The sequence below is a fragment of the Cydia pomonella genome, chromosome 7, assembly GCF_033807575.1.
Source record: "Cydia pomonella isolate Wapato2018A chromosome 7, ilCydPomo1, whole genome shotgun sequence".
Classification (NCBI taxonomy): domain Eukaryota; kingdom Metazoa; phylum Arthropoda; class Insecta; order Lepidoptera; family Tortricidae; genus Cydia; species Cydia pomonella.
This window is the reverse complement of record NC_084709.1, coordinates 12,934,745-12,960,174: the sequence shown is the minus strand read 5'-3', so window position 1 is coordinate 12,960,174 and position 25,430 is coordinate 12,934,745. Positions and strand designations below refer to the sequence as shown.

General features: G+C 35.7%; 2 protein-coding genes and 1 pseudogene across 2 annotated transcripts in view; all 3 read left to right on the top strand.

The window, feature by feature from the left end:
• LOC133519888 (27 kDa glycoprotein-like) overlaps nt 1-25,430 on the top strand; it is a 186,545-nt gene that overhangs the window by 147,600 nt on the left and 13,515 nt on the right. Inside the window, exon 2 of the mRNA XM_061854075.1 lies at nt 20,789-22,098. Coding sequence (XP_061710059.1) covers nt 22,059-22,098 — 40 coding nt within the window. The 5' untranslated portion in view covers nt 20,789-22,058. The remainder of the gene's footprint in view (nt 1-20,788; nt 22,099-25,430) is intronic.
• Nucleotides 7,069-13,075, top strand: LOC133519887 (27 kDa hemolymph protein-like). The gene is made up of 7 exons (XM_061854074.1): nt 7,069-7,226; nt 8,310-8,443; nt 8,925-9,037; nt 9,754-9,908; nt 11,329-11,474; nt 12,014-12,145; nt 12,454-13,075. Exons 1-7 carry the CDS (start codon nt 7,187-7,189, stop codon nt 12,661-12,663), a joined length of 930 nt encoding a protein of 309 aa, XP_061710058.1. The 5' UTR covers nt 7,069-7,186; the 3' UTR covers nt 12,664-13,075.
• Nucleotides 13,210-20,588, top strand: LOC133519488 (uncharacterized; annotated as a pseudogene).

Sequence of the window (25,430 nt, the reverse complement as noted above, 5' to 3'; positions counted from 1 at the left end):
ACCTAATATAATAGTTCCAGTAATAGATATGTAGAAAAAAATACCTTTATGAGAAAATGGTTTTAAATAATTATCAAAGCACGAAAGTGGTGTGATTTTAAATGTATTACCAACGTGGGTGCACAAGAGATAACCTCTGTGTCTGATATGTCGTACCGTTCTTAGAATTGTTTAAGTTAAATTGTAGAGTCCATCATCGGCCCAATTCGAACGAATATTTTTGTGTATAGGATGTTTTTATTTAGCCATAACTTGTTTCACACAGCGATTTAAGATTTCCCGCCATATAAAAAGTTTTAGAAAATGAAAAAACCTTTCAAATTACGTATGGCTTGTTATTATTGGTTTTTAGGCTAGAGTCCATATGAATCTGGGCATCCTCCTTTGAATGTCATAACCAAATCGATTTTGATGTAGTAATGGAGCAATTAAAACATTTTCACAGATAAGAATTTTGTTGTAACAAAACAGTTTACGAGTATCTTAATGTTGGCCATTATCAACGGATTTTTAAGGCATCATAGGTTATGATACATATGTGTGTGTAGATAAAACTATTTATTTCATGTCACATTTTTAAAAGTTTATTTTTGTTTACATATGGCAGTAAACAAGTGGCCGTCTCCCAATACTAAATTAGTAAGGGCTATAAGGTAAAATGAGGAGAAAAGGTTATCATCATTCTCTTAAGAATTATTTTTATGGTCGGTGGAGTATCTCCCAGTTTTCACTTACTTGCGCTAGCTCTTTGAATGCTTAAAACGACCCCACCTTTTCTTTTACTTGGCCGTTGGTCCATATAATTGCGTCTGGATTTACAGTCTCTCTTGTGTTCAATCTATTTAAATGGTCGTATCGCATCACCAAATCAATTAACTTTCCGCGCCGTTTCTCCATCGTTTTCAGGATCGCTCCCCGATCTTTCACTTTATTAAACACCTCATTCGTTATTCATTATCTCATCCAAGTTATGCCTTCCATTGATCAGATTCTTTTATTCATAACACCAAGTTACACGGCAGGCTTAGGTAGATATCTACAGTAAGACAATACTTTAATAAGCAAATGTATGTAAATTTGAATATCGTATTAGGATCAAAATTATTGAGCGTTTCAGCCGCTACCCCCCGTGAGGCCAATTATTTGACAAAACTGAAAACCCTTATAAATCTTAAAGAGGGAAGTATACCTACCACGTGATCGTTCATACAAAAAGAAAAAACGTTTTTCCACTTCTAGATATTTTCCATTTTCCATGATTTTTTAGTATTGACACAATAAAAAACTAGGTTTCCCTATAGATTTTCAAAATATGCATAACAAAAAAAAAATTAAGCAAGACCGCAAAACTTATAAACCTAGAATATATTATGCTGCAGCAATCGACATCAATATCAAATTGATTTGTTAAGATTTAGTTAGTGGAAAACGTTTGCTCCCATAAATGGAATTTCTATAAAATAGAAATAACGCAATTTACTTAAGCGCACGGTTGTTTTATGCAATAAACGCAATGCTTTTGCCATACATCCATTTTACATCACATACTCGTAATCTAATGACACTACATTGTTTTACGCGGTGAACGCAGCGTTTGTCGCATAAAACAACCGCGCGCTTTATACTGATATCCAGAATTAGAAAGCAGCTTGGAACCTCGACGCGATGCCACAAAGGCAATTTTAGAATTAAGTATATGTTTAGTTTTATAGAATATCTAATTGAGTTAGTTTTAAGTTTATTTACATAGTTTAGTTATTTAAAAAAAATATTATTTGGATATAATTCATTTTTTTATCACAACGAATAAGTCATACTTAATTATGATTATCAAGGATTTTTACAAAACGGTAATCTCATGGTATACACGCCTAGATTATCACTTTTCTCTCGCAAATTCTGGTTGCGAGTACAGATCCATGTAGTTGCGCTTGATTTTAATATTATACAAATTTTCGTAGCACGTCTAATATATTCAAATCGATTTCAAAATATTAAGTTAGGTGCCTTGGTAGGGAGGTAGTGCCTGAAAAAACCTCTGCCCGTGACTGTCTTCGCGTAGAAGTTGTTAAATTGAACGCAACGAACATGAACATCCGGAGAATCCAAACTTTGTAAACATTTCTCAGAAACCGATAATAATTATCCCCAACGAGGTTAAGTACGCTGTTATCTAAGAGATATAAATATTCATTATCTTGTGTTTACGGGAGAGACACTTTTTGTTGCTTACTACTTAGGGCTTTGGAGGGTCTACACACTGCGTTGCGTTGACCTCTATTCATAAACGAGGATTTGAGTATGTCATCTAGTCGGTAGCTTCACAAATGCGTCCGTAGGAGGTGCGGTGCGTAGTGCGTTGGTAACCCTAGGTAGACACATAATTGTATAATTACTCAGGATTAAGTAGGACCCGGGCTGCACCAAACTGCACATGTAACATATATCACGCGTAACTACACGTAATATGTAACATGGAATAAATTAAAATAAAATAGTCAGCATCAGATTGGAGGAACTGTAGCGGTCAATCTATGCCAATTAATACTTGTTTGTTTATATTTGACTATTTTTTCTGCTACTAGGTGACGCTAACTTAATTAAGGTTGTGTATACATATTTTAGGCACATTTTTCGTACCGATATTTTCAGATGTGACTGTACATCAAAACTTACAAAGAAATATAAATATCACACAAAGTACTTTTCTGGGTAACAGTGTAAATAATAAATCTCATTTACTCGGACCTGATAAACCAATGACGGTGACAAACAAGTAATAGTACATTATGTTATGATACAAGTGTGCTAAGGTTTCAAAAAGGTGACTTACAGTTTTAACAACGAATAATCCTTTTTATGTAATTACAATATACAATACAACATAATACATTTTTTTAGTAAAACCTAAACTAAAATAAAAATTCACCCCTCGGCAAGGTGCCGTAGATGCTGGCAGCATTACCCCGCTGGATTGCAATACTAATGCGCTGTGCGAGGAAGCTGCCAGCCCTACGGTCCCCAGTCGCATCCACAAGCCTCTTTGACAAAGCCCCAAAAAATTTCAGGGCACCGGGACCCCACGGGCCAAGTGTTTCCACACCAAAAGGGGTAAAACTATATTCTTGGCCGATGCGGCTGTACTTAGCTCTTTTTTTTCGCTCAGCCGCATCCGCCGCTGCACCCGGTGAGACGGAAGTGCCATGAAGATGGGATGGGGCTAGTGTGTCCACGCATGTAGCGTCCCACACCAACACCCGTCCCATCTCCCACGGAATCAATGACATTCCGTCCGGCCTTTTACCATCGTCCCTGAGGACGCCGGAGGGCTCCAGCAAAGCCGGCACGTTAGCGCTGGCGAGCGCGCGTCGCAAGATGTCGTTGAGAGCCCAGTGCCTGGAAAAACGCCCAGCACTCCTTTGACACGAAAGCCCGTGGTGGCCGCGCACATCGACATCAACTCCACAGGGGCACCGATGAGGAGCACAAACACGGACACCCAGCCGCAAACAGGTTGCCACGCGCATGGTGTTGGGTTCCAAAAAGGTACCGGTGTGCACCGAAGGATAAGCGTGCAACCAGGCCCCGGCCTCTTTAGTCCCCAACGCCAAGAGCCTGGCACGATCTGAACTAGTGCTGCGGCTAAGAAGGTCCTCGTAAAGAATTTTGGACTGAACGTCATCCCAGGCACTCTGTGATTCCAGATTCTCGGGAAATTCTTTACCCGGACAGGCAATAGACCAGGCGTTCTTGGCCGTAGTATCTTACCAATGAGAACTGCTGTGCTATAGGCAGAAGACAAAAACGCCGGTGTGGAGACGCACGACATCTTGCGTACCCCTAACCCACCGTACCGAATTGGAAGAGACGCTTGGATCCACGATTCTTCGGCCAGCTGTAAATTCAAAATTGATTCCAAATTTGATTTAATCATTTTATCCACTGGTATTAATAAACTTTGGAATTTTGTAAAAGGACAGCAGCGGAGCACATACATCAATTTGGGTACAAAAAGACAGGACCTCATGATGGTAATTGCGAAATGAGGGCTAATTTCAAGAAGATTGCTCTCGTACTTTTGAAATTTAAGGATGGTATCCGTAATAAATCCTTGAAAAGACTCTTCGAATATCGGTGATCCCAGCAGGTAAAGTGAGCTTCTGTCAACTATCTTGATGCCCGGCATCATGCCATCGAACTTTTCCTTCACATCTTCCGGACGTAAAGATTCATTCCTGATAAAAAGTTCGCACTTAGCATAGTTAAGGTCTAATCCAATGGAATGAAACTTAGAAACTACGTCCGACAGATCCGAGAGAACGGTCTCCAAGTCGCCTCCTATGGTCCCGTCGTCTAGGTACCAAACATTGAATTTGGATTTTAAATTTTGAATTGTACGGTTTACGGCCAAACTGAAAATTGCTGGTCCGAGTGGGTCACCTTGTTGGCAACCAACCTACGAGGATAAAACTTTTTCACGGTAAAGCAATTTTGTAGGATCTGCATAGCAGAGAAGAAGATAATTGTAAATTTCTGGGACATTATTCTTAACCTCCGTAAGCAAAGCGTCTCTATTGACTGAATTAAACGCATTCCTAACGTCAATTTTGACCAAAACATCGCAAGGGCCGCAGGAAAGGTATGTGCGTAAAGCATGGACGGCAGCTTCACAGCCCCCCCTCACACCGAAACCAAGCTGGAATATACGAATAATTGCACCAAAGCGTGCTGGGCTTGTAGGCACTTATTCGCCAGTTCATTGAAGTAAGCTACCAACACGTTTTCCAAGAAAGACTGGGTGTTTTTGCTGATTTTCCATTGAATAAGTTTCATATGCCGCCAATTGTTTTTCACCCGATTTTGATGGTAAAAGGCCATCGTTCTCGGCTCTTGCCTCTATTAGTATTACTGGCAGCGTCAATTTGATGTGTTCTTCATTTTCAATACTTGAGAATGACATTTTCTTCAATATATAAACTAAAAACATGCAAAACTATTCCAATTATATGACAAATACGGAAAATGGCTGGCGCGTTATTTTTTTTACGCACGATTGCAATGCGCGCGCAAGGCAAAGACGCGAGCGAAATCGACAAACAGCCATTTAAAAAATTAAAAAAGCTAATATTTTCGTATTTCTAGTCGACGGATGGAGATCAAATCGATAAAATGTCATGTATATTCATTAACGTAATTTACGAGATAATTTAATTTATAAATTATATTTGGTGTGATAAAACCTCTTTGAACTAACATCTGAAACCTAATAGTTGTTTAAAAAAATGTATTACTCAACCAAATTAAGAAGGCTCCGTTTCCATCCATATTATTAGCAATCAGTTATCTTCTTAACTCAGTCGGATAATATAATAAAAAAGCACGAGTGTTATAATATACTGAAAAAGCACGCGTGTTTAATATCTAGGATTATGAGCCAAAAATCGGTGGAATAAAAACGTCGTTTTGAGCAAGTGTGTTGAAAAAACCATATTGCCCTAATCAGTTGTTGTTGTTAGGTATTTTGCAAAGAGGAAACTCAATTTTATTTGCCTCATATAGTTTATTATGTACTTACGAAATTTGTATAATAAAATAACTACTTAATTTATAAATCGTGTCATTCATGAAGACGTGTGCCTTGACTCGTATAATGTCATGTTATTAAAGGTTAAATTTGACAAATCTGCGCGTCATCGTGGATTACACGAACTAAACTATTGTTACTGTTTATATGTACGTAAGTACTACGCACTTCTTAGGTACTGAAAGTGTGACAAAAAAATGTTTTTTTAGCCCATGGAATTGGTACATTTTACCTAACATCAAATGAGGTAGTTCTGTTTTTTTAATATGTTGGTAGTGATGAAAAGGTAATAACAAATCCAAGTTTTCGACCTCGGAAGCCCTTGGGATCATTGTAAAGTACATGAAAATCCATTACATTTTAGGATTTTTTTCAATTTTTGTAATTTTTTTCCACTAAGAACCGGAGTTAAGGCAAAAGTCACTATGCACACTTTTAAGAAGATGATATTTGCAATTAATTGACTATAATTTAATCTTAGTAAGCCAAATAGTTTCTAAGATACGGCTTTTAAAGGTTTGCAATATTTTGAACTAACTGTAACTACAAAAAAGGTTGTACCAGCACTTGTGGTCGCAGGAAAGCAGGACTCAAATGCTCAGCTGTTTGCAACTACAGCAATGGACAATCCTGCGAGAATATACAGGACCGGAGATGTGTGCTGACATAAAAAAACCATTCATTGATAATCCACCATCAAATGACAATTTCGGTCGAAATAGATCAGGTTGACGAAGAAATGCTACCACACACACACTGGCCCCAAAAGGAGTGCTGTGGATCCAAAGGACAAGCGTGGTCCATCAAAGATATACAAGAGATACGAGTTCTAACAATTTCCCTCGCTGTACTGTATATTATACACACAATGATCCGTAGGGCTTTTGAGGTGGAAAACTTGGATTTGTCATTACTATTTCATCACTACTAATATATATAAAAAACAGAACTACCTCATTTGATGTAAAGGCAACACCTGTATTATACGCTACTGTGGCATTTTCTGTTGCCGCAGGCAAATTTTACTCTATTCATATGCGATGCAAGTGAGAAAAACCATATCAATAGTATCACAACCCAATCAATGCTGAATTTTTATATTTACCTGAATAGAGAATGTTTACATTAATGTCCAGACACCATAGATACAACACACTTCTATAATTCAATGCACTTACTCTCTAGTGTTGCAGGTGTCCATGCGATGGTAATTGATACTATCAGGCGTTTGCCTCCTATATAAAATAATCCTAAGATGTACTAAACTAAGCTTTAATACCTATATGTTATAATTTATAACATTGAATGGGTTTATACTTAATATTTTAACTTATAGAAATTTGCATATAAGTCACTGCTTATATAATTCCGTTCCTTATCACTCTAACGAGTCAGAACATGCAAGTGTGAATAGTTCATATACCTACTCGGTGGTAATACATCGGTATTCCTTATCACGTAGCATTAAGGTGCACAAAAGGTCAGTTAAATGTGTCATTGATGGTACGTAAGTACGTATATAAGGTGCCCTCGGGAGCAGATGCTTCAGTATCTGCCGCTGCGTAGCCTCATAAAACGCACACGAATATTTGAAGCTCTAAAATGTTGTGGAAACTCTTCTACGTCGCTACACTAGCTGTAGGTAAGTACAACACTTGTACTTTACATAGGCAGATTTTAATTTGAAATTATTTAAAATAAGTATACTTTGTGTAACTTTAATAAGCATTGCAGACGTGAGGAAAAAATATCTAAGTTTTCGTGGTGAAGCAATTAGTTCCGGTAGTACCTATCGCAACTTAAAAACTCAACACACTTGCTTGTAAAAGATCTTATTTTATGCAGGTGTTCTGAAGGACAAAGGCCTATTTTGTTCCCGCGGGAATTAAGGATTGTGAAAAAAAGCTATAACTCCCTAGGGAGTTATAGTTCTTTTTTTATGTTACTTATTCATACAAACCCAGTAGCATAAATGAGTTTTACTGTTTAAATACTAGTTTATAATTTAATATTTTTGTTTATGTTGAAAATTATTTAATTTGATTAATTTAACAGCCGTTTAAAATATTTTTACATAATTTTCAATCGTGGCTGAATGCCGAATAGGCCTGTGCCTTCGATTCCTGACCTGTCAAGAAATTACAAAATGGCGAACGAATGTTTAATATGTCACCGTATTTAAGAATAATTTCGTTTAAAATTTAGTATTAATTTAGTATTTTTCCTCGCAAGTGTGATGAAAAACATTGTGTGTAACTTCGGGGGTAAGAATATTGTAAAATCGGGTCTTTAATTCCCTCCAGCCTGCGGCTGTCCTGAATTACCACCCTCGTATTCAAAATTTCACTTACCCCCCTCGTTGCACAATGCACTTTTTTATGCCCGTGTTTCATTTGTCAAATTTTAATTTAACCAAACGCGTTTTTTTTAAACCTCGGATTTTCAAAAGGGTCACAAATCTAACTTAGTAGCTTTACAGATTACTATTTTGTGTAATTATATATTCAGTTTCTATTTGCGAGTTCCTACAATTCGTTCTGTAAATCTGTATTACTGTTTAAAATGTTCAATATATAAGTTATAGCTGTTGGCATGCCTTGTATAAATAAATAAAATAAAATAAAATTTTAAAACATGAATCGAAACAACTAGAACTTAAACTTAAAAGCATGAGAGCTGAAAAATTCAATTTATATTATGCCAAGTTTATTTACATTTTTTATAGGTGTGTTCGGACGCACCACGTTTGATGGTGTTTCGAATATGTACAACTATGACCCATATGATGAGTATAGTGAAATACTCGCCACAGAATATTGTAAGGCCAGTCATGCTGAGCAAAAGATCTCAGAAGTTAAGGTAAGTGTAATTTTTGAAAGAAGAACGCGAAATATTTTGACACTAGTAGTGTTGTACATACATTACGATACGAGTGCTAAAAATAGGAAATTCGAAACGAGTGGCGATAAATTAAAACACGACCGAAGGGACTGTTTTAAATCGACACGAGTTGCGAATTACCTATCCGCACATGTATCGTACAACGTTTTACAGTACATATGGCCCTTTAAATGTTCGACACAGTAACGTAATATGCTAATTTTCGCAGTAGTGCAGTAAAGTAGCACCATATGTACTGTAAAAACTATTTTATTAATAGATTTATGCCCAGATTTCAGTTTTGTTTTCAAGCAGTCCCAATCCCTGTTATTAAACAAAATATGGTAGTGTTTTTAAGGACTTTATCAAAGCCTATATTTCATGAAGCCGTTTATGATTCAAAATTTAATGGATTTTTGTATGTCTAGTATGTTTGAAATGTAACACATTTATTTTCCAGTCTTCCATAAAAACGTTCGCAAGCTGTTTCCTCAGCGTGTTTGATACTGCTACTATTAGCGCCGATTTTGAGGTGGCACAGGCCAGTGGATCTTATGACGCAGTAATCAGGAAGTAAGTGCATAGACTGTTTCCTAAGTTAACAAACCCCTATGCTTAGAAAATCTTTTTAAGAAAAGGACATTCGTATAAAAATGGGTAACTGTTTTCCTGTTTATGGAAGTTATAGATTTCAATACCCAATTAAGTAGTTAAGAGGCTGTCAATACCTAAAGCGCGCACACTGTCTATTTCTATCGGAGTAAATGAGATAGCACTGTCGCATGTTACTGGGCCTGGGCAAGGGAATAATAAGAAAAATATTTAAATAAAAAAAAGTGGTTTATTAGTGTAATATTTAACTCGACCACGGTTTAGATATAAATGTTTTGAAATTGTGATTTTAATTGCAGACCCATAAGTCAAAACAATAGAGACATAAAACCGTTTAATTGTGATTTTAAGACCAATCTTTGCAATTATTTTCTACGACCACGACGACCACGGTCTTTAAATTTAAATAATATGAACATATATTTTTCTTACTTGACTAAAACAAATAGTCTTTCTTAAAAACTGTTTAAGTAACATCAATTTCAAGGACATTGGGTGTTGACAGCCTCTTAAACCTGTATTAAATTTAGGCATTTTAATATAGTATGGCACGTGTAAGGCACGCGCCATAAAATATTATCAGAAAAATACTACCAATTATACTTACATGAATTACGTTGTCCATGTATAAAGGTACTTAAATCAAAAGTTTATATAAAGATTGATTCGTTTTCTAGGTACTGTACTAAAGCACCACAGCTGAAGGAATGTGCTCGCGGGCTGGTCGAAGGCATGAGTCCATGCTTACCGGCCGAAAGTACTGCCACGGGGCTAAAGAGCACCAACACACTGATCGACTTCGTTTGCGACAACGATGGCGCGAGGGTTTCCTGTACGTACCACCGCATTAATGAATTATTTGCTGTTTACTTTACAGATTCTTATCTATAAAGTAAACAACCTAAGACAATGTTTTGAAAACATTTAGTTTTTATCGCACGGTAAGACTAATAGCAAGCTATGGAGTCGACATAGGCAATAAAATTCGAATCACATTCATACTCAGACTCATTATAGTATTTTATGCAACAGTTGTATAAGAAGGGTCAAAAAAGGCGAGTGGCGTGAGTTGAGAAAGCAATACGCCACGAGCATTTTTTGACCTACTTATACAACGTTGCATACAATACTTTTCCTACGAGTCAACAAAAATAAATCTTAATTTAGGTAAACAAAGCAAAAGTATATAGCCAAGACGCGCGAGCATTCCTTGTTACGCGCCCGGCCCGCCTGGGCCGCGGCCGGCCGGTCAGCGACACCTCGTAACTCATGACTCTCATGAGGCCCTGGTACTTGCTACTTGCTAAATTAAATGTTTGGACAGTTTTTTCTCGATTTTGGCCACACGGAAACTAACAAGCAACGCTAAGCAGTCTTCGTGGGTGTTGCTATATTACGGGTGTCACATGCGTGTTTCTGATTTATGAAGTAATTGTTTTTACTATGCAACCAAACGAATATTTTGTAAGTTGGCAACAATGCACTTAGTTTAAAACTGTATTCGTTTTGATTTTGTTAGGTTGGTAGCCATTAATCGCAGTAACGTTATAGCAATTAAAAGCACGAGTGCTGTTATGAGGAATAGACAATATAGACTTTTCTTGAAACCTTTTATGAATGTTCTTATATTCGTGTTAATGAATGCATAAATGACAGATAACAGTAGAGGAGTAGGAAAATTTATTTAAATACTGATTTAAATTTTATAAGCAAGTATGAGTTTGTAAACGATCCTTTAATATTGTCATTCATTCAGGACATAAGTAAATATACAAACAACGATAATTATATTTTCTTTGTATTGATTAATTTATATTCATATTTTTTACTTCTCTTAATATAAATATCGTTTTTTTGTTATGAAATTTCGTGATATAATCAATACAAAAAATTATCATTAATTATCAAAGACAAAATTAAAAGATTGTTTATAAACTGGTCAACGTGATTATAAAATTAAAATCAGTAATTAAATAGATGAATGAGTAGGAGTATGAATATGAGTTGAATTATATTGCTAATGCTCCATAGCTCGCTATTAGTCTTACCGACAAAAACTCCGATAACTATTAATAAATATGTAATTTAACTGGCATAAACAAATAAAAAGATCTTTAAAACTCTTTTTGAAGAAGTTCCAAATCTTATTCAAATTTACTGTTTTAATCGAGTCTGGTTTATAATCACGACCAGCTGAACATCAAATTTTTACTTTCAAGTCGTCTGAAGGTATGTTTCTATGTTTTTTACAGCATTTGTTAAAGAAGGAGGCCCTCAGTGCATTAAAGAGAACCAAATTGATATGGCATTTTGCCAAGAAGCCATGAAGTCCAACGCCACTAAACTTATGGAGAAATATGGAGGTGGAGTGGCCGGCTCACTGGCAATACCTGAAAAGGTAAACCGTTCTTGTTATCGTTTTTATCCTTAGGAACTTTCCAATTCGTAACTCACTGGTGACCGATCGATAAGACTACGAAACTATGTACGTGGGTTCAAACCCCGGCTCTTATCAATGAGTTTCTCGGAACCTACATACGTACGAAATCTCATTTTAACTTCGGTGATGGAAAACATCTGAAGAAATTGAACGACCTATCAATATACATACGTATAGGGATACTTGAAGCAATTCATCTAAATCTGAATTTAGTTTAACTAACCATCAAGAGTTACAAAGTAATTAAATGCAAATTTTGAGTTGTTTCCTCATGTTGGCTAGAAAAATTGACTTTTAAGTTATGATTTTGAATGATAACTATTTCATAGCAATCATCTGTATACAGTTATGTTTTACAGGAAGTATTTATTATGGTGAAAAATATGAAAAACTCGCAACGCTCCACTTTTCAATTTAGGAATCTTTTGCTTGCTCGGGTATAAATATGTTAAACAACAACTTTGCTCCCTTGTAAAACAAATAAATATTAATCGCAGGAGAGGTGTACTCTCACGGACCAGGGTTTGATGTGTCTGGTGAACGTGCTAAAGGGCTGCTCAAACCCCATCCCCGGAAGATTGGGTCAGGAGTTCCACGATGTCTACTTAGAGAGCATGTCCTGCTCTGAGGTGAGAAGCATTGCTAAATAATCACTAGCTGTACGGTCCCGATTTTGGCGTCAAAATATGCTCAAAACATTAAATTTATAAGTATTTATTTAACTTATTAAAGTTACTAGATATTTCTTAATAATGAATATTTCTTGTCTATTTATCTAAATAGCGTTTTTATCAACTAACGAAAATAGAAAATAGATACTTACGTAAAAGAAGTGTCTTAATAAGAAGTAAATGATTATTAAATGTCTAGAGAAAAATTAAGTCTGCTATAAAAGCTTGTCTCGGAAATGAAATATTAGACATAAACTTTTTTACAGGTAACACAAGAGCATCAAACAGAAGTTGTAGTAGGGAAAGTAGATGTTGCTCAGATGATATCGGGTCCAGTAATAAGCGAAGACGTGGAGCAACTGAAGAAAAAGAAGCTGGAATTAGAAGTACGGATTGCGGAACTAGAGATGTGGAACAGAGAAAACGAACTGAACGTACAGCATACTGTCCTCACTTCGGACATAAAGAAGAATTGAAGACCCGTTGTAGCTTAAATACATACGAAGATTACGAAGTCCCTGGTATTTATAGAAGGGCACTACAAAGTTGCATATCTAATTTTGACGCTAACTTTGTAGTAAAGTAAAACACTGGCAAAGTGAGTTTTTTAAAGGTTTTCTTGTACTTAATTAACTATCTAATATTTTGCTATCATTGCAAGTATAACTTGCATACCTAAGTTAATATTCATATTTCTTTAACGTCTTTTAAACATCAGATTATTTTTTTTGCTGTAATTTTTTTTTGCAAAGTAGGCAAATGAATGTATTGTTTTTTTTTCATAAAGGCTATAAAACGAAATATATATTTCTAATATATCGAATGCCTTACGATTAGGAGCCCCGTCTAACAGCATCTTTATCCATGAAATAAAATGGAATATCTCTATTTAATGTACTTTTATTTCATATCCTACAAATGCCATGTTTAATGAAAAGTTTGAGTGTTGTATGTATTTCTAGAACCGCAGCGGTATCTCAAAATACTGTGTTCTAAAATGGATCATTTAAATTTAGTTTCCTATTTTAATTGAACATATACTACAAGTGCTTAAAGCAGGTGCTGCTGCTGATGCTGGTTACTACGTTTAATCTATATTGACCATAATTTTTGACTAAATATCCAGATACTTGTGCTTGAGTTATCACGGACACGGTTTGTCGTTAGTTGATGTAGGCTGAGGAGAGAGTTGGGCATTATTCGAATAATTTTTCATCTAAATAATTATTCGAATAAACAATCATTTGTCGTGGGATTATTCACGAAAATGATCTATTCAAAAATAAATCATACGTTTTGAAATAATAAATGAATTATTCCTTACTTGTTCAGATGGCAAAAATGAATAAACAACTATTTTTATTGTTTGTTACTTCATAACTCCGTCATTTCTGAACCGATTTTGAAAATTATTTTTTTACTATATATATACAGATTGGTCCCGTTTTTGTCAAAACTCAGTTTTGATGATGGGATCCACGAGGAATCGAGAGAACTCTTCAAATGTGAAGAGCATACAAATAGTGATTTTTATATTTTCATCAACAAATCAAGCATTTACATTTAAAAAGTGACATTTGATGAAGTGGAACTGCTGATGATGATCAGAATGGAATTCTTCAACGACGCATAGTTCACGTTTGGTGATTTGTCCTCTTCGCTGTGTTTGTGAAGCAAATTAGATTTTTAAGGCAAATTTTTGTCAAGTTTGAATTCTGACGATGGGGTCCATGAGGCATTTCATTTTATCAAGGGAACTCTCAAATGTTAAAGGTACATATACATATACCTAAAGGTAAAGGCATATATAGGTATATATATATAGTGACTTAGAATTTTTTAATTTTTATAATTTTTTTTAGAATTTTCATCATCAAATCAAGCATTTACATTTGTAGAAGTGACATTTGATGAACCGGATCTGCTGATGATGAATAGAATGGAACTGTTCAACGCCGCATAGTTCACGTTTGGCAATTTGTTCTCTTCGCATGTTTGTGAAGCAGTTAGGTTTTCAAGGTACATTTTTGTCAAGCTTGAGTTTTGATGATGGATTCCATGAGGAATTGAGGGTACTTCTGAACTCTTTTAAGCAAATTTATAGCCATTTTTAATATTATTTCATGCATGGTGTGAAATACTTTATTTTAAGTATAGTCGAATACTCTATTGCGGGTATTTTACAGTATTTTTAATTTCATTGTATGTAATCCAAAATCAACAATAATCTTTCTTTCACCGGTCTCCCTCATTGAAGTCGGTTTTTTTTTTCTTAAAATTTATATACTAGAAAATTTCAGACAGACCTATGTTCATTATTACTTATTTGTAATTATTTACATATTATGATAGCCCTAGATGACGGACAACCAATAGACTCGATAAACCGATAGAATTTTTTTAAATTATTGCTTTAGAATAGCTAAATACTAAATAGTTATTTTGCATAATATTATTCGCGAATAAATTATTCCACGAATGAATTGAAATCGAATAATCATTCGAAAAATTTATTCATCATTCGCGATTGATTTGTTTGTTCACAATCGTTAATCGTCATTCGAAAAAAAATTGCCCATCTCTGGCCGAGGAGTAAAGTTTTGTTACGAAATAGGCAGTCGTTCTACAGATTGTGGTACATATACTGCCACACTGCCACTTCACACGGTTGCCGCTATTAGAGTTATAAAATGTCGTCATATTATATATTATGTCAGTACTGTACATGTCTGTCTGTATTAGCCTCTAGATGGCTGACGGAGGCGTGGCGCGTATCGCCGCGACATGGCCACATCGTGGCCATACCGGCCCGCCATAAGACAGTAGCAAATTGGTAGCAAATTAGCTGTCATTGAACAATGTGCGCGTCAATTTTATTGAAATGCCGAATTATAGCGTTATTTTGTGTCGAAATAGGACTGCATCCAAAAACTATAAGGATCATGGAGTTACATATCACATGTAAGTAAATTTTTTTCACGTATTAGTCAATAAAACCACACATTTAACAAATAAATCCAGTGACATGATTTTTCTGAGTCAGACCAAGTTGTCATACAAACGCGTGGCAATTTGTCTATGCATTCTACATTGACACTTTGGCATGGAACACTATTTGTAGTGTCCTAAGCAACGGCGCAATGCATTAAACCGCTAACAATATTCACAGGGGCATTATTGTTTCTTGGTACGACCGCCAACTGCTCCCTTCATTCACGCCGCGAAATAGAGTGGTGCTCGTGCATAATTGATCTTTGAGCGTTATCGATAAAAATGTTTGGATATAGTGTATATGAAAGTAATTCTTTTTCAAGTAAAATTTTACAGTTATTTTATATGCACCTAATGTTTAATTTAATACTTATTAATTTGGATTAAAAATCGAATAGGTACGTCAAAAAATAAACTGATTTAATTAAGTACAAATTATGTAATAAATTATAGTTTATACCTATAAGTATATTACTACGAGCTTCCGGTTCCGGTGTACGTACTATAACCACGTATTGTAACTCGCTCCGCGAATAAATATTCCAAAACCTGTGCAAAAAGTGTCTTAGCAAAAGTGTCGCACTAAATAAACTTAAAATATATTATAATAATCAATATTAAACGATAATCATGGTGAAAAAACTCAAGTGCTGTGGAAAAAACTGTTAAAATCATCTGGCATTATAACCTAAAAGTGAATCTCAACGTTATACCATAGACTAGTTATCTAAACTGTCAATACCAACACAACGACAGTGACACTCCTAGCAAGTTGTAAAGGCATCTATAGACGTGCAAACCAGCCTGAAAGAGTTAAGTGTTGCCACACCAAAATACTACCAAAGATGGAAGCGTGCATGGAAAAACTGCTGTCACAACTTGACGCATGATTAAAACAACAAACCTTGGAAATAACGACCACGGTTACACAAAATGTTACCGAAGCACTGGACGAGAAAATTAAATCGCTGTCCGAAGAAAACATTATCCTCAAGGGGAAAATATCGGCATTAGAACAAAAACTCTCCATCTTAGACAATGACAAACGTAAAAATAACTTGGTGTTCGTTGGAATAGAAGAAAAAGGCAAATCCGAAAACGAACTGGTAGACTACATCAAAGATATCATAATAGACATGGGAATACACCTAGACAGCCAAGAGATCAGCAACATCTACAGGATCGGGCAGCGGGCAGATCACAAAAACCAGCCTGTAGTTGTTACACTAACGACAAGATGGAAAAAACATACGATTTAAAAAAAAAACAAGTTGCCTTCAGGTATCTATGTAAACGAAGATTTTCCCAAAGAAGTACTAGAAACAAGGAGACAGCTACTTTTGCGATTGAAAGAGGAAAAAAACAAAGGAAATATTGCATATATAAAATACAACAAATTAATTGTGAAAACTCCAAAAGACAACAACCGGGAGAAAAGGAAGAGAGGCACCTCAAGCTCACCTAGTACTTCAGCCCAGAAAAAAGTCAGTTTACATAGCGAACTGACTCAGTTGATGGAAAAACCAACAGCAAAGGACATCATTAAACCTGGCATACTCTCCTACCTTGAGCGAGGAAGACCAAATTCACCAGCAGAGGCCTACGGTTGGTCACCGAGGGAGAAGCCGACCAAAACCTTCCAACTAAACACAAAAATTATGAAAACCCTCCAGTTGTGAACAAACTAAGCGAAAACGGGAAAAAGTCAAAACAAAAATAAGAACAACACTCTACATATATGTACACTCAACACCAGAACACTCCGTACACCAGAATCCTTGCAGGAGCTGGAACTTGCACTATCAAACATAAAATGGGATATCGTTGGAATAAGTGAGATGAGAAGGAACGGGGAGGGAATAGAAGAGCATAAAGGTTATATAATGTTCCACAAAGGAGAAACAGCAGGTCACAGAGGAGTAGGCTTCCTAGTAAAAGCAAAACACAAAAATAATATAAAGGAATTTGAAGGAATATGTGACAGGACAGCTGTACTGCACTTAAACTTTCCCAACTTCAAGAAAGATTGGACACTAATACAAGTTTATGCACCAACCGAGCAGTCCGCAATCAGCAAAATTGAAGATTTCTACATGAATCTCTCTGAAATTGTGAAAAAGTACTCTGATAACAACCTGATCATTATGGGAGACTTCAACGCCCAAGTGGGGAAAAGGGAAATCGGGGGGGAATTCATCATGGGAAAATTTGGACATGGAATACGCAGCAAACATGGGCAAAAACTAATTGAGTTCCTACTTGAGAACCACCTGACAATACTAAATTCAGTATTTAAAAAACATCCTAAAACCAAATGGACATGGGCATCTCCAGATAGCCGTTTCAAAAATGAGATTGACTACATGATAACTAATAAAGTTAAATCCTTCAATGATGCACACATAGTACAGAACCTTAACTTCAATACGGACCACCGCATGGTACGTAGCCGCTTAAATATGAAAACACCAAAATTGAAAAGGAAGAACATACACCCTAGCACTAAAATACCTACGGAAAAGCAATTTAGAGAAAATGGGAAACCTGTGTCTACATTCCTAATAGAAATTGCCAACTCTAACCTCGACATAATATCAATATACAACAACCTGGAATCAACGCTCGCAGGAATGACAAAAGGAGTGGCAAAAGACGCAAAAGTAAAGCATAGCGACAGAACACTGGACCTTATTGACCAAAGAAGACAGCTAATTGCTTCAGCAAAGAGTAAAGAAAACAGAACTAAAATAGCCAAACTAAGCAAGGACATAAGAGAAAGTCTAAGAAAAGACAGAACAGAGAGACGAAAGCATACACTGAAAGCACACAGAAAAAACAGATGGTAGCAAAAAGGCGCTGAAAGAACTTAGAGAAAAGGGAAAAGAGTGGATCCCCAGTTTAAAACAAAAACACAAATCTTCATGAAATCGCAAATAAATCCAGAGTATAGCTACAAACTTCTACACTATTCGAACCCGAATTCAAATTCAAATAAAACCTAGAAACAGATCACCTTAATTTTTGCGCTTTTGAATATGTCGACCAATATGTGTACCTGGGTCAAATTATTTTCCCCAAAGACCAAATGACCAAAGAAATCGACAAACGAATAGCATGTGGATGGGGAAAATACTGGTCACTAAAAACAATAATGAAAAGTAAGGACCTAGGTACCTATATAAAGAGAAAGACGTTCAATACGTGCATCCTCCCATGCATGACATACGGATGTGAAACCTGGTCATTAACAGCAGAACACAGAGACAAACTCGTCAAATGCCAACGAGCTATGGAGAGAAGTATGCTTGGTACAAAACTAAGGGACAGAATCCGGAACGAGGAAATAAGGCGAAGAACAAAAGTAAAGGACATACTCGAGCGTATTGACCAACAAAAGTCGAGGTGGACAGGCCACATGCTGCGAGACAACAAAGAAAAATGGAGCAAGCAAGTGACCCACTGGTACCCATTCGGTTGCAAGCGCAAAAAAGGTCAACAAATAACCAGATGGGAAGATGACATCTAGTTTACTCTAGGACCCCGCTGGACCAGAGTTGCTTTAGACAGACAGCACTGGAAAGAGTTGGAAGAGGCCTATGCCGACAGGCACACCACACTAAGAGACATTTTATAATAAGACAACTTAATATTTGTATTTACAAGTGATTCATATGTGGATTAAAGGCTTATTTAATTTAATTTAATTAATAAGTATATTTTATTCAGATTCTTAGCAACGATTCTAATAACTGCACTACTACAGGTATAATCAAATATGTTCATGATTGCAATTTTTTCCAGTTTCCCGAAAAATCCCAGTATTAAAGAAAAATGGATAGATGCTACAGGTAGAGGCCCTAACTGGTTTCCGAGCGAGAAAAGTGTTATTTGTTCGGATAATTTTCAAGAAAAATGTTTCCAGTTACACTTCGCCTCATTTATATAACGATAGAATATAAATATATTTAAAATAATAGTATATTGTATAAGTATAACATATGTATACAATTGTATTGTATAAGTGTTGTGTGGTTCGACTAAGTAGTCGAACCAAAAGTTCTATCAGAAAGATTTTTACTGATAATTATGATTACTGTTTCCTTATTATTCGTACATATGATTTAAGAGCTTATTTGATGGTGCATTATACTTACAATATAATTTACTATAACTTGCTTTCGCAGTTCTTCATAACTCTATGTAACATGCTGGAATTGCTTTCAATTGGTGACGAAATATGCTATAATAAACTGAAACTATTTTTTTTATGTAACACTGATTTTTACTCCGTTTTGTAAAGTACAATCCAGGCGAGCGCTCGCGTCTAATGACAATCCCAAAGTAAACAATTTAAACAAATATTACATCAAATAATGACTACAATTTTAACCAATTTGATTAGTTTACCATTCGCAAGCTTTCGCGTCATGGTATATGTTTTTTTTTTTTTAAATTAAAAGCTTTGTATTACATTTTATCAGTAAAAACCTTTGTGAGCGAACTTATGGATCAACTAATATACCTTACACGTACCTTAAAATTCTTAGCTCGCAAATAAGGTCAAATATTTAAAGGAATATAAATTAAGTCAATGGCAATTATTACTTAAACCAAAAATGTCAAAACTCTAAGGTCATATTCAGAACATATAAAATATCGATAGCTCTATCGAATTGTCCTCCCTCTAGTGCCGCCGCTCTAGGCTCCTACACCGCGCGGTATGGCCAATCACAGCGCGTGAGTTGGTTGTCTGGCCACGCCTTTAATGATGTGGTGGGGGACAGTTGGAGACAGCGAGACTCGTTAAAATTATGCTTCGTTATAAATCTCCTTACTTCTTATATCTATGGTATTAGCGCAAGCGGGTGGCGTCCCTGGGCGAGCGCGTGCCAACACTCTCCTGAGGGTGATCGCTGCGAGGATGGAAAGTCTTATCCTCGCTCATTGGATGTCCTTGCATGTCAATTCTAATTGTCATTATAATTTATATAGTTTCTATTTTTCTCCGTGAGCTTCTACGGATTATCGTCTTATCTATTGTTTAAAAACCGCAAAGGCGCGTGCCACTATGAAATAAAATCGGCCAGGAGCATGTCGGGCCACGCTCAGTGTAGGGTTCCATAGTTACTCTTCCGTCACAATAAGCTAAACTGGAGCTTAAAGTATAGTAAATTGTTAACCAAGGGATGAAACGGTACCTTTCACGCTAGTTAAACAAATAGGCAAATTTGCATAATCAGTACCTAATTAAAGTAAGTCTTTTTACTATGAAGGGGAAACTTTTTGCGATAACTCAAAAACAGCTAAACTGATCATGTCCGCTATAGTTTTCATTTAATGTCTTTCTTAAGCTCTACTTCCACGATTTTTTTCATATTTTTTGGACCTATGGTTCAAAAGTTAGAGGGAGTTACACATTTTTTTTTCTTTCGGAGCGATTATCTCCGAATATATTCACTTTATCAAAAAATGTTTCTTGAAAACCCCTATTAGTTTTGGAAGACCTTTCCAACGATAAGTACCCCACACTCTAGGGTTGAAGCAAAAAAAAAAATTCACCCCCACTTTACGTGTAGTACCTCCCCTACACGTAAAGTGGGGGTGTATTAGATGTGTACCTACTATTTAAATAGTGTTATGTTTTATCTCTTTAAATTAAAGAACGTAAAACCACCCAAATATATTTGTGTGAAAATCCGGCCCTGTTTTTTACCTGCTCTTCGAGAAACATAACATTGCTTCCTTGGCGCTAGCTAGCCGTGCGCTCGCATTACCAGTGCAAGCGAGGTCTTCGAATACGTATCTTTGTTTCGGATCGCAGTGTCACAAGTTAAGCTGGTTTGAGAGCGTTCAGTCGCCTACCTTAGACGCACCAATAGAGATCAGACAGCTATTCTGTTAGAATTCTGTATTAGTTCATAATGAATCTTATTCCGTGCTCAATAGAGTACTAATTCAATAAATACTACCTATGCGGCCTCACCATTTTTTCATAGTGGCACGCGCCTTTGCGGTTTTTAAACAACAGATAAGACGATAATCCGTAGAAGCTCACGGAGAAAAATAGAAACTATACTAACATACATAATGTAAACTTGTTGTTACTAACATAATATGGATGATAATTGTCCGAAATAAATGCTTTTATATTCATTTCATTTTCATTTTGAAAAATAATTTTCGTGGAAAGAAGTTATTAAGCTTTACGTTATGATTTTTTTAATACACTGGGTTAAAAAACCCTATTAGCAATCCCAATGTTATTTTTAAAGACATATCGGTTGATACGTGGACGAATACTTGGTACGTATTTATTTTACTGGAAGAAACACTTTTACAATTTTAATTACATGTGTGGAGTGCCCCTCCTAAATATATATTCCTCCTAAATACATACGGACTGAGGAAAATATAAAAGAGTTCCGTTTTTGCCATTTTGTCTACGGAACCCTAAAAAGTGAGAGCCCAACAACTTACACAAATCAAAATATTTAATATAAATATACTAATTTCTTTACTAGTTGTAATCTAAACATGCTGTTGGCGTTGCCTCGCTGTATACCTACTCGTACTTAACAAGCGACATCTGCTGCACTAAGTAATGCGCCGCCACTGTAATTTGATTGTTTTAATATTGACTTGTCTCTAGTTTTACGAACTGCAGGTTTGAAGGATTTAAGTTTAACGATTTTTTTTTTATCTGGTCAGCCCCTCATCTCAATGTGAACCATGCGAAATTTCTTATCACTTGAATGAGACAGAAGCATGTGTGTGTGAATACAAACATGTTATTGTAGCAGTATTGTGGTGTTTATAACGTGCCCCCCAGGAGTAGGGCTCCAGTTGCGGCTGCTTATTTGGCACTTAAAACGGCTTCGATATGTTGTGGAAATTTGTTGTTGTTGCTTCACTAGCTTTGGGTGAGTACAAAATAAGAGCTTACTTAATAAACTAAACATTTTTATTTTATTCATTTAGGTATGTGAGTATTTACGAACTGTTATTTTTTATTAATAATTAAATCTGTTCAGTTTATTTGCTTTTTAGGGTTCCGTAGCCAAATGGCAAAAACGGAACCCTTATAGATTCGTCTTGTCCGTCTGTCTGTCCGTTTGTCTCACAGCCACTTCTTTCCGAAACTATAAGAACTATACTGTTCAAACTTGGTAAGTAGATGTATTCTATGAACCGCATTAAGATTTTCACACAAAAATAGAAAAAAAAAACAATACATTTTGGGGGATCTTGGAACTGAAACTCAAAAATGTTTTTTTCATCAAACCCATACGTGTGGGGTATCTATGGATAGGTCTTCAAAAATGATATTGAGGTTTCTAATGTCATTTTTTTCTAAACTGAATAGTTTGCGCGAGAGACACTTCGCCCCCGTAACTTCTAAAATAACAGAATGATTAAACTAAAGAAAATATATGATGTACATTACCATGCAAACTTCCACCAAAAATTGGTTTGAACGAGATCTGGTTAGTAGTATTTTTTTAAATACATCATAAAATTAAAAAAAAAAAATTTTCATCAAACCCATACGTGTGGGGTATCTATGGTTAGGTCTTCAAAAATGATATTGAGGTTTCTAATATCATTTTTTTCTAAACTGAATAGTTTGTGCGAGAGACACTTCCAAAGTGGTAAAATGTGTCCCCCCCTGTAACTTCTAAAATAACAGAATGATAAAACTAAATAAAATATATGATATACATTACCATGCAAACTTCCATCGAAAATTGTTTTGAAGGAGATCTAGTAAGTAGTTTTTTTAATACGTCATAAATGGTACGGAACCCTTCATGAGCGAGTCCGACTCGCACTTGGCCGCTTTTTTTATTTTATTTAATATTTTTTTATTAAAAAAAATACTTATGACTACATTCAAAAGCTTCGCCAAACTGAAGACAGTTTGTTGGCGAATAGTGCGCTCTCAATAATTACTCGTATTATAAGTACTTTGTGCCTTATACTAGGTACCTACAGAGTACAGAATAAACTGCATATAATCTACTTAGGTTAAGTTTAAACAAAATTTGCGTGAATACATACATTGTTAAACAAGATCGGTTTGAATTTACACTACTGGTATTTCTTAACATCTTTAATGACTATTTAAGACTGTTTTAACCCAAGCAGTTTGAACCACCTATTATTTATAATTATGACCCTAGTTTTACATTGTAATAATGTTCATTAAATATGTATTTATGTTCAATATTTTTATTCTTTCTAAACTATATATTATAACATTATGATATTCAGTTCTATAATACATACTTATTATAACAAAGAACTGAATACTGACACCCTGACATGATTAGGTACTTTTTTCATGCCTACCACCAAACTCTCAACTTTTGTTGTAATTTTATGACAAGTAACATGCGGCTATAAATTGGATCTTATTTCAGCGTTTCAACCGTTTTAGATTTTCATGTACTACTTTTTAATGCTATGCACTGGTTAATCCACCAACATTTCTGCAATAAATATATGCACGAGAGAATTCAAAATAATCGCTCCCCAGAACAACAACTACTGTAGGTTACTTAGTTGAGCAGATAACTTATTATCCGTCCTTGTTATGTTATTTTCCTTATTATTCAAACATAAAATAGAATAGAATTCATGCTCATTAGCTTAAACTTATCTGCTTTGTCTGAAGGCTGACTGCTAGATAATGTTCTAAGTATATCTATAGCATTGAGTGCGCCTTTTTTGTGCAATTTGTACAAGAATACTCGTATCTGTTGCGCCTGATGAGCTGGTGAAGTAACTAACCGTCTGATGATAGTGATGATACCGCAACTACCGTATGGGCAAACTCCAGGGATATCGTATGTGCATTGCCGACCCTTAGGGCTAGGGCTAGGGCTAGGGCTAGGGATATACGAGTATGCACTGCGTGAGCTTGGTAAACTGATGTCGCCAAAAACTCTCCTACAGATGTATTATGCCTACGGTGCTGTCCTTTCGGCTAACACAACGGATAGTAAAATAGTGCTAATTTTACAAAAAAAAACCGGCCAAGAGCATGTCGGGCCACGCTCAGTGTAGGGTTCCGTAGTTACTCTTCCGTCACAATAAGCTAAACTGGAGCTTAAAGTATAGTAAATTGTTAACCAAGGGATGAAACGGTACCTTTCACCCGAGTTAAACAAATAAAATAAAAATTTTGCATAATCAGTACCTAATTAAAGTAAGTCTTTTTACTATGAAGGGAAAACTTTTTGCGATAACTCAAAAACAGCTAAACTGATCATGTTTGCTATAGTTTTCATTTAATGTCTTTCTTAAGCTCTACTTCCACGATTTTTTTCATATTTTTTGGACCTATGGTTCAAAAGTTAGAGGGGGGGGACACATTTTTTTTTTCTTTAGGAGTGATTATCTCCGAATATAATCACTTTATCAAAAAATTTCTTGAAAACCCCTATTAGTTTTGAAAGACCTTTCCAACGATACCCCACACTCTAGGGTTGAAGCGAAAAAATATTTCTCCCCCACTTTACGTGTAGGGGAGGTACCCTAAAAAAAATTAAATTTTTAGATTTTATTGTACGACTTTGTCGGCTTTATTGATTTATATATCCATGCCAAATTTCAGCTTTCTAGCACTAACGATCACGGAGCAAAGCCTCGGACAGACAGACAGACAGACGGACATGGCGAAACTATAAGGGTTCCGTTTTATGCCATTTGGCTACGGAACCCTAAAAAGCTCTTCGTATCGTGGCGGGTGTACCCAGAAATACATCTTTTCGAGATTTATTTAAATCGAAAAGAATATTAACTGTATGCTCCATAATATATACACGATACAGTGAAGAATGTGAAGCGAAACTTAAAAACATAAAATGAGCCGATGAAGTCCACAATTGTAACATACGAAATACTATTACACGGTGTAACACAAGGCACCCGAAAGATTTTAACCCCGCACTTCTGAGGCCAAAAGAAGGAGAAAATGTTATAGAGTTTAAGTAAATTTCGCCATATTTTTTTTTCAAATTTTTTAGTTTATTTGTTTATAAAACGTTAATGTTATGTTATGGTAAAACTGGCACTGAAAATGAATTTATACGATTTTTTATGTAAAACCTAGTTTTTGCAAAGGTTACTTGTCACTTTTTGACATCTATCAATAAGGATATGGTATTGGTATCAATTACACTATGTCCCATAATGGTATCACAGCCATCAAAACGGCGTTTTCCACTAAATACAATAAGATGATGTTTTT

What these genes read in the sequence shown, in the direction of transcription:
- LOC133519887 (XM_061854074.1), top strand. Translation starts at nt 7,187, where the DNA reads ATGTTGTGGAAACTCTTCTACGTCGCTACACTAGCTGTAG. An exon ending in AAAAGATCTCAGAAGTTAAG is followed by an intron (nt 8,444 to 8,924) that starts GTAAGTGTAATT and finishes TTTATTTTCCAG; the next exon opens with TCTTCCATAAAAACGTTCGC. An exon ending in AGAGCATGTCCTGCTCTGAG is followed by an intron (nt 12,146 to 12,453) that starts GTGAGAAGCATT and finishes ACTTTTTTACAG; the next exon opens with GTAACACAAGAGCATCAAAC.